This window comes from Alexandromys fortis, unplaced genomic scaffold, assembly GCF_014885135.2.
Source record: "Alexandromys fortis isolate MF-2015 unplaced genomic scaffold, M_Fortis_MF-2015_v1.1 scaffold_8_1_9099942, whole genome shotgun sequence".
Taxonomy (NCBI): domain Eukaryota; kingdom Metazoa; phylum Chordata; class Mammalia; order Rodentia; family Cricetidae; genus Alexandromys; species Alexandromys fortis.
This window is the reverse complement of record NW_026067898.1, coordinates 8339264-8348059: the sequence shown is the minus strand read 5'-3', so window position 1 is coordinate 8348059 and position 8796 is coordinate 8339264. Positions and strand designations below refer to the sequence as shown.

Here is an 8796-nt window from a genome sequence, read left to right as displayed (position 1 = left end):
GAATGGGAGGTGGGCCTCCCAAAGGCCTGAGGAGGGGTGGGGGCCCTGTGGGTGGGTCCAGCCAGATCCCGGCTGGGAGCCTGGCTCGCCCGCGCCCCCACCCCCACGTGGCCGGGAGCAGCCAATGGCACGGTCCTCGGCCGGCGCCCTCGGGGCGGGAGGCGGCCCCCCGACCGGCCCAGGCCCCCTCCCAACCTGAACTTCGTTTTTATAAACGTCCCGCGATGAGCTAACCTGTTGAAGGGCGGGCGGGCGGACAGGAGGCGGGAGGCTCGCGGAGGGAGAGAGGACGGGAGGGAGAGGGCGGGTGCGAGCGCGGCGCGGAGCACAGCAAGGAGGGAGGAGGCGCGGTGCGCCATGGTGTCCTGCGCGGGGCCGAGGCCGGGGCCTGGGCCGGGCCAGGCCGGGCCATGAGCCGCTCGGGGACTTGGGACATGGACGGGCTGCGGGCGGACGGCGGGGCCGCTGGGGCGGCGCCGGCCTCCTCCTCGTCCTCTGTGGCGGCGCCGGGCCAGTGTCGCGGCTTCCTGTCGGCGCCGGTGTTCGCGGGGACACATTCCGGACGCGCGGCGGCGGCAGCGGCGGCAGCAGCTGCAGCGGCGGCGGCGGCCTCCAGCTTCGCGTACCCGGGGACCTCAGAGCGCACAGGCTCCTCCTCGTCGTCGTCATCCTCGGCTGTGATCGCCACTCGCCCCGAGGCTCCGGTAGCTAAAGAGTGTCCTGCGCCAGCGGCCGCCGCGACCGCTGCAGCACCCCCGGGCGCTCCGGCGCTGGGCTACGGCTACCACTTCGGCAATGGCTACTACAGCTGCCGCATGTCGCACGGTGTGGGCTTACAACAGAACGCTCTCAAGTCGTCGCCGCACGCCTCTCTCGGAGGTTTCCCGGTGGAGAAGTACATGGACGTGTCGGGCCTGGCGAGCAGCAGCGTACCGACCAACGAGGTGCCCGCGCGAGCCAAGGAAGTGTCCTTCTACCAGGGCTACACAAGTCCCTATCAGCACGTGCCTGGGTACATCGACATGGTGTCCACTTTTGGATCCGGGGAACCTCGGCACGAGGCGTACATCTCCATGGAGGGCTACCAGTCCTGGACGCTAGCCAACGGGTGGAACAGCCAGGTGTACTGTGCCAAGGACCAGCCTCAGGGGTCCCATTTTTGGAAATCGTCCTTTCCAGGTAGGAGCAAGGTAGAAAAGAGAACAACACTACGGGGGTGGGGAGGTGGGGAGAGAAGGGGGAAAGAAAAGCCCTACAGACCCGACCGGGTTTAACACTCTAGAAAAGTTGGTGTCGTTTCTGTAATCTGTAACTTTCCCAATTAAAACCGCCTCTGCAATTTTTCCCTTCCCCATACAGCAAGGTGCTTTTGCCCTGCAGTTCAAGAACTTTAGTTACCTTTGCTTCTCTTGCTCCTTCCTCCTTCTCTCCGTTCCTCTCCTCTCTCCCTCCCTCCCTTCCTCCTCTCTCTCCCTTTCCCAACCTCCTTACTTAAGAGGCTTTTTTCCTAAAAGGTGTCAAAGTTGAGCACCCAGTTTTTCAAGTGGGGTTCCAATGACCACTAAAGCTTAGAGCCCATAAATCCCCAAACACAGGAACAGAAATTAAAGCTTGAGTAAAAGATCTGAAGTGTGTGTGTGTGTGTGTGTGTGTGTGTGCAACTGGCAATTGCAGAAACTGCCCTTATGAGCTTTCCCCAATAACCAGACCATAAAATCCCAGGCTTGTTAAAATGCCGGTTTGAAAAACCATCATGATCCATCAAATTAGCCTTTGTCTTGAAGTGCAAATAGTCTTCCTTTAATAATGTGTAAATAATATGTCTATGTAAATAATAATAAAGTATAAACAATCTCATTTTCTTTATTCTCTGCCCCTGCCCAGTACTAATGCATACACCACAAATACAGTCACCTAACACAATCCGAAGCTTTAGGCGCACCAAGTACCGCAGTCTAATTTTTCCCATGCTGTTGTTTGTGCCAGGGGATGTGGCTTTAAATCAGCCCGACATGTGTGTCTACAGACGGGGAAGGAAGAAAAGGGTACCTTACACCAAACTGCAGCTCAAAGAACTGGAGAACGAGTACGCCATTAACAAGTTCATTAACAAGGACAAGAGGCGGCGGATCTCGGCTGCCACCAACCTCTCGGAGAGACAAGTGACCATTTGGTTTCAGAATCGGAGAGTGAAAGACAAGAAAATCGTGTCCAAGCTCAAAGACACTGTCTCCTGATGTGGGCCAGGCTGGCCACGGACGGTTTAAAGGCTTTCCTTGTCTCCAAAAATACCTTTGGAAAGACTTGAAAATGTATTTAATTTCCCTTTTCCCTGCCTAGGATGGCAAACATTGTGAAACAGTTCTCTCTCTCTCTCTCTCTCTCTCTCTCTCTCTCTCTCTCTCTCCCCCTTCATCTGGCTCTAAAACTTTTTGATGCAATCTGACTTTGTAATTCTGCTTCTTTCTTGCTTATTGGTTTTGTTCTTGTCTAGGCTTGTTATTAGGATTCTTTAAAAAAAATTGTTTCTCCCTCCAGGCCAGTATAAAAAGAAAACTTGAAGTATTTTTTTCAATAATCCCCCAAAATGAATTTGAGAAGTGCCCATTGGATTTAGGGTTTTTTTTTAATAGGACTTTATATGTGTTTTCAGAACTGCCTATGCTCATAATCCATTAGACCAGAATTGTTTTCAGCCTTTCGTACCCTGTGATTGTGTAATTGAATCATTAGCTCTCACAAGTTGCCCCCAGGCAAGTGGTAACAGCTCCAGGCACTCAGTGAAGTAGGGTCTCCAGTAGAGTCTGAAGTTTGGAGATTGAAGGCACCTGGTGGCTTTAAAAGCAGCTACCTTATTAATATTGAAATGAAGACGGTCTTCCCTATCTTTGGCAATCTCATTTAATGTTTTGTGTGTTTGTTAGCGTGCCTTGTAGCTGTAATCTTTTAATCTGGAAACAGTATGCCCTCTTGAAAGCCTTCATTTCTCCAACTCTAGAAGCAGCTATTTAAACACCTACAGTTGGCAGCAGCGTGTCTCCTAGATGGTATAAATCCATTGCTCTCCTCGGGCCTGTGGGAGTGGAACTGAGGCCATCTCCTCCCCAATCCTCGGAAAGAGACTGAGCCAGTGAGGCCATGGGTGGGAACTTCTACCCAGATCCTAGTGAAGAAATTAATTGTCTGAACGCATGGGTCTCCCAGAGCTTTAAAACACCTAACACATTCTTAAAATATGGAGCTCTAAGGACCAGCAAGAAAAAGGCACTTCTGAAAGTGACGCTGAACTACTTTCAAATGTTGCATGTTTATGCGACTGAGAAATTATTTTTGTAGATGCAATGTGTGTGAGCTGTGCTTTGAGCATTTAAAAAAATCACTTTTTACTCCTAGGGAGATATAAATAAAAAGAACCCTCTGTTTCCACTGAGTCTTCATACATTTGTGATTTTCAAGGCTGTGAAGTCTCTCAAAGCTGTTCTTATTTATTATAAAACCGTGCTCTCTTCGGCATCTGTAGATGAAGGAAACACCACCAGCTCTGGTCTCTGAAACTTCCATGTTCTATTTCTGCCCACCTCCCTCTAACACAAACAGTGATGTTTTAAAATGAGGTTATCATCTGTCTAAAATGATCATTTTTTAATCAGACCAACTCATTAAAATCAATAAATTTTATTTCTTTCAATATCATCAGTTCATTTACGAATTTTATTTATTTTTTAATCAATGTGAAGGTGGGAGCTTGGATAGAGGCAAACTCACTAGGACGTTTGGGACCTGAAAGAGGGTCCATTATAAATATCTTCACTAGGAAGATCCAGAAATTTGAGAAAGCCATATCCATTTTTGACAATCAAAACAGAAACATTTCTGACACCCCATCCTGCAGGCAGCAATGGACACCTGAAGTCACTATTGTACATCTTAACAGCTAGACACAGTTTTAGGTATTGAGAACTTTTTCAAGTTCTCTCTGCCACCCAGGGCAATGGTCACAAAAAGACGGAGTTCCTTCTTTTTACCACTACAGTCTAGCAGGAGCTAACTTTCAGAGGCGAAAGTTAGTTAAACAGATTTCTGAAAGCTCACACAGTATGTAAATTTTTGTGGTAGGGAGAAAACACAGGGGCTTAAGGTTGGGAAGTACTTTCGTTTTCTCAGATCCAACTTGGCTTGTTTCACATTTTACTACGAACTACAGAGGCCAACTTCGTTTATAGAGGAGGAGATATTGGCAGAGGTAGACAAGTATAAATACAGAGTGTAGTTCAATCTGTGGAGGACAAACCCCTGAAAAGGGCGGGTCACATCATCCCGGAGGTCACACTTAGGGAAGCATCACTCAATATCTTCGCTATTTTGCTCACAAGATGTGTTTCATCAAGAAAATAAGCGGGGGGGGGGGGGACTTTAGCTTTCTTCCAACCACCGTTCTCCCGGCCCCCTCATTTCTTTTTTGTAGGTTCTAGTCTCCCAGGCCACACTTCATCTCTCAGGTCCGTTTCTCAGGTTTCCTGTATCGGGTCGAGGGAATTGCCTGGAGGTTTCCCTTTCATCAGCCGTTACACGTCAGTTTCGCTGAGCCTCAGAGAAATGGGGTTTGCTGAAGATTAAAACTGCGCTCAAATGCTCTCTGGTGGTATTTGGATTGAAGGCTAAATGAGGAACAGATGAAGGCTTTGTTATTTATATGTGTGCCTTTTATATTCGGGATTGCGGGAGGAGGAGTGCAAGGGGTAAGTGGCTGAGGCCCAGGAAGCGAGGCCCGTGGGGAGCCCGGAAGGCCAAGGGAGTTTGGAGAAAGGCTTTTTCTTCGGTTAGAATCAGAGAGCTGCTCAGAAACTTGGCGTATTATGAGCGATTGGGGTTGGGACCAAGATCGGCAGATGATTCGTGATTCAAGGGGTGAAAAGGGCGTTGGGACAGAGGCTGAAGGTCAAACAAAAAACGCGGCCACAAGGCTTCCTCGCGTCAGGTCCCTTGACTCGGCTGTCTGGGTCAGCTGCTGCTACAATTCAGGCTTTCCAAAACTGTCCGTAGCGCCTTGGCAGCGGGCCATGACCGCCTGCTCTGGCGACCCCAAGCCGGCCCTACCGCCCTTCACTGTTGATCTTGACCGTGCGGCGGCGCCTCTCCAGGCGTGGAGCACGCTCGCCATCTCCTGGGCGTTTGGCGACATTGGCAGAGTTTGCCATTCGGGGCCTCAGCCAGATGCTTTTTTGCCACATTCTCAGTCAAGCCTCTTTCCCACCGTGCACCTTTCCTCCGGGTCTCCAGTTTTCAGCTTCAGTCACCAGCTTCTCGAAAAGCCCTTTCCCTACAAGATCTCAAAAGTTATAAACTCGGGAGATGACGTGGGGAAGAAGGAGAAGAAAGAGGAGGAGATGGAGGAGGAGGGAGAGGAGGAGATGGAGGAGGAGGAGGAGGAGGAGGAGGAGGAGGAGGAGGAGGAGGAGGGGGGGGGGGGGGGAGGGGGGGGGAGAGGGAGAGGGGGAGGGGGAGAGAGAGAGAGAGAGAGAGAGAGAGAGAGAGAGAGNAGGAGGAGGAGGAGGAGGGGAGGGGAGAGCGAGAGCGAGGGAGAGGGAGAGAGAGAGAGACAGAGAGAGAGAGAGAGAGAGAGAGAGAGAGAGAGACAGAGAGAGAGACAGAGAGACAGAGACAGAGAGAGAGAGAGAGAGTCGAGCTTTCTTATCTCTCCTGGCTCATCACTCTAGGGCAGCCAGAGTCTAAAGCTGCACTCTAAGACCTATAACTACCTAGGAATCTCTCGTGCGTGCGTAAGGCAGAGGCCCTGAGAGGGCTGGGATTCTTAAAACCAAAATTTCAGGCCAAGGACTCTCCAGTAAAGAAAGGAGAATTCTTACAAAATGAGAACTATCGGATACCTAGGGCTTGGGTTCCCCTGAGCCTCTAAAATCGGAGTTGAAACTTATGCCTTTTCCCACCTCCCAGGAAAGAACAGAGAGTGGCGAGCTTGTCCCAATGCTTGAGACGGAGGGAATTAATAGTGCCCTGAAGAGCCCTAGACTTCCCCCACCCCCACCCTATCACCCCCACACACCCACACACTCACCCCACCCCCGCTCGCGCCCCAGAGCCGGAGGAAGAGGCCGATTGCGTCCAGAGAGCCACCCAATTGGTCGCCATAACTCACACAATAAAGTCTCAGCGAGGTGGTCAGCCTTGCCCTCCGGCGGCGCCTGTGTGGTCTCCTTGCCAGAGCTGAGGGCCTAACCAATTCCAGCTTGGCTCAGGGACCGAGGATCCTGCTGCAGGCTAGCACGGGCGTCCATCCCACAGTCTAGGGGCGGAGGGGAGGGGGAGAAAAAGGCTCAGTCCCAAAAGGGCCTGCCTGGGGGAGTTAAACATACTACTGCACCCAAGGAGCAACTACTCTTCCGGCTTCCCTGTTTGCCCAGCCAATGTACCCCGCAGCCTCCTGCGTGCCTGGAGGCACCGACACAAGGAACGCTGCTAGCTGGTTGTCTGGACATCTAAGAGTTCTGGTTTATGAGCTGTCACCAAGGTGAATCCGGGAGATGACAGGAATGTACCTTTTGCACAAGTTTGGCTCCGAAGTATTGAATTACCTGAGGGTCCTGGATTACACCACTAAAGGCACAATGCCCGAGGACAAACGCCTGGGATGGTTTGTGTCGCCTTCCCCCATTGTTTCCTCACCCTCCTGTATTGTCTGCGACCTGGGACTCCAGGCTCACGCACTGAATGGGTCCTTGCTGCCAAAGGCCTTGGGCTGAGGCCTCCTGAGAGGTTCTTTCTACTAAAGGGATTGTTGGTCTTTGGGGTGGCATTGCTCAGATCCAGGGACAGTCGGTGGCCCTGCCAGACCTTCTCCAGTCAAGACCAGAGGAACATGTATTCATACTGGAAAATGTATGAATTGCAACTTAAAGTTGAAAGAAGCAAGTCCAGGCCAGGCAGCTGGTGGGAAATGATCTGGCAAACCCAATCCAGGACAGAAAAACTCCCAAGGGACACTTGGGCAAAGGTACCCCCATCCCGACGTCATCGGCTTTCCTAAACAGGCCTGGAAACTCTCAAGGGCTTCGCCTTCCCTCAGCATGCTTTGGTTCTGCTAGCAGCCTAGTCCTTCGCAGCCCAACTTTGCGGGTGTTATCATAATACCCCGAAGGAGGGGTGGGGACGGGTCGGGGGATGTAGGCGGTGCTGAAATGACCGGCTTTGAAGAACCTGCAGGCAAAGTTTCGTCCAATCCTCTGAGCCGGGCCTCTTATTCCGGGTTGTAACTAAATACTGTTGCGAGCACAGCCCAGGCCCTTTGTCGGAGATGTGTGAGCGCAGTCTCTACAGAGCTGGCTATGTGGGCTCGCTTCTGAATTTGCAGTCCCCGGACTCCTTCTACTTTTCCAACCTGCGGCCCAATGGCAGTCAGTTGGCCGCGCTTCCCCCCATTTCGTACCCTCGCGGTGCGCTGCCCTGGGCCGCTACGCCTGCTTCGTGCACCCCTGCGCAGCCTGCCACCGCCTCTGCCTTTGGAGGTTTCTCTCAACCCTACTTGACGGGCTCTGGGCCTCTTGGCCTGCAGTCTCCAGGCACCAAGGATGGACCCGAAGAACAAGTCAAGTTCTATACGCCTGATGCCGCCACCGGATCAGAGGAACGCAGCCGAACTAGGCCTCCCTTCGCCCCTGAGTCTAGTCTGGCTCACTCGGCTCTCAAAGGCACCAAGTATGACTACGCGAGCGTGGGCCGGTCCGGTCCAGGCTCTGCAACCCTGCTCCAGGGGGCCCCCTGCACCGCAAGCTTCAAGGAAGACACCAAGGGCCCGCTCAACTTGAACATGGCAGTGCAAGTGGCCGGGGTGGCCTCTTGCCTGCGATCTTCGCTGCCCGACGGTAAACGGTGCCCACGCTCCCCAAGCCAGTTTGGGCAGGGACGGGAGGTGGGATGCCAGGGACAGTTGTACCGGGAGGAGAATCGCCAGCAGTGGCAAACCTCTGTGGGGCGGGAAGTTGATTTGAGCGGACTGACACGGGTCGGGGCTCTGTTTCAGGCCTGCCGTGGGGGGCGGCCCCGGGGAGGGCCCGCAAGAAGAGGAAACCTTATACAAAGCAGCAGATTGCGGAGCTGGAGAACGAATTCCTGGTCAATGAATTCATCAATCGGCAGAAGCGTAAGGAATTGTCCAACAGGCTGAACCTCAGCGACCAGCAGGTCAAAATCTGGTTCCAGAACCGGCGCATGAAGAAGAAGCGCGTGGTGCAGCGCGAGCAGGCTCTGGCGCTCTACTAGTCGCTCACGGGGCGGCGGCCATGCCAAGTCTGCCCCTTTGGATCTAGGCCTGGCCGTGGAGGAGGTGCTGGGGCTGGGGCTGAGGATTTTCCTACCGCTCTTCCGCTGGTCCTTGCCTTCCTCTGGCTCAGTCTGAAGCCCTAGAGGCTGGAGGAGATTTGGAGATGAGGCCAGTGGGGCCCCTTCGCCTTCAGCTCTCTTTGAGACGCTCCTAAGAGGTGTTTGGGAATTGTAATCTAACACTGGCTTTAAGCGTTCAGCGTGGGGCTGTCACCTGCCCTTGTCTGTGGTGTTTACATCCAGGGCTTACTATTGAATCCTTGTATTTGGGATATTGTCAGTTTTCTTTTTCTTTCTTTATCCAGCTCTTTCTGCATCTAACAGGAGCTAGCTAGAGCCCTGACTAGAAGAGAACACAGAGAGGCCCTAGGATCCCGTTGTAGAGGCTAGGGCTGCGGAGAACTCCGGCCTCTTTGCGCAAGGCCTTTTGTGACCGAGCCAGGAGGGAGGAAAGGGCCT

At 52.8% G+C, this 8796-nt stretch overlaps 2 protein-coding genes across 2 annotated transcripts; both read left to right on the top strand.

Annotated features, from left to right (window-relative positions):
* Nucleotides 1–410: 410 nt before the first annotated feature.
* On the top strand, nucleotides 411–2237 carry Hoxd13 (homeobox D13). The gene is made up of 2 exons (XM_050119437.1): nucleotides 411–1179; nucleotides 1987–2237. Exons 1-2 carry the CDS (start codon nucleotides 411–413, stop codon nucleotides 2235–2237), a joined length of 1020 nt encoding a protein of 339 aa, XP_049975394.1.
* A 5075-nt stretch (nucleotides 2238–7312) lies between these two features.
* On the top strand, nucleotides 7313–8277 carry Hoxd12 (homeobox D12). The gene is made up of 2 exons (XM_050119470.1): nucleotides 7313–7880; nucleotides 8039–8277. Exons 1-2 carry the CDS (start codon nucleotides 7313–7315, stop codon nucleotides 8275–8277), a joined length of 807 nt encoding a protein of 268 aa, XP_049975427.1.
* The last annotated feature ends 519 nt before the right edge of the window (nucleotides 8278–8796 follow it).

What these genes read in the sequence shown, in the direction of transcription:
- Hoxd13 (XM_050119437.1), top strand. Translation starts at nt 411, where the DNA reads ATGAGCCGCTCGGGGACTTGGGACATGGACGGGCTGCGGGCGGACGGC. An exon ending in TTGGAAATCGTCCTTTCCAG is followed by an intron (nt 1,180 to 1,986) that starts GTAGGAGCAAGG and finishes TGTTTGTGCCAG; the next exon opens with GGGATGTGGCTTTAAATCAG.
- Hoxd12 (XM_050119470.1), top strand. Translation starts at nt 7,313, where the DNA reads ATGTGTGAGCGCAGTCTCTACAGAGCTGGCTATGTGGGCTCGCTTCTG. An exon ending in GCGATCTTCGCTGCCCGACG is followed by an intron (nt 7,881 to 8,038) that starts GTAAACGGTGCC and finishes GCTCTGTTTCAG; the next exon opens with GCCTGCCGTGGGGGGCGGCC.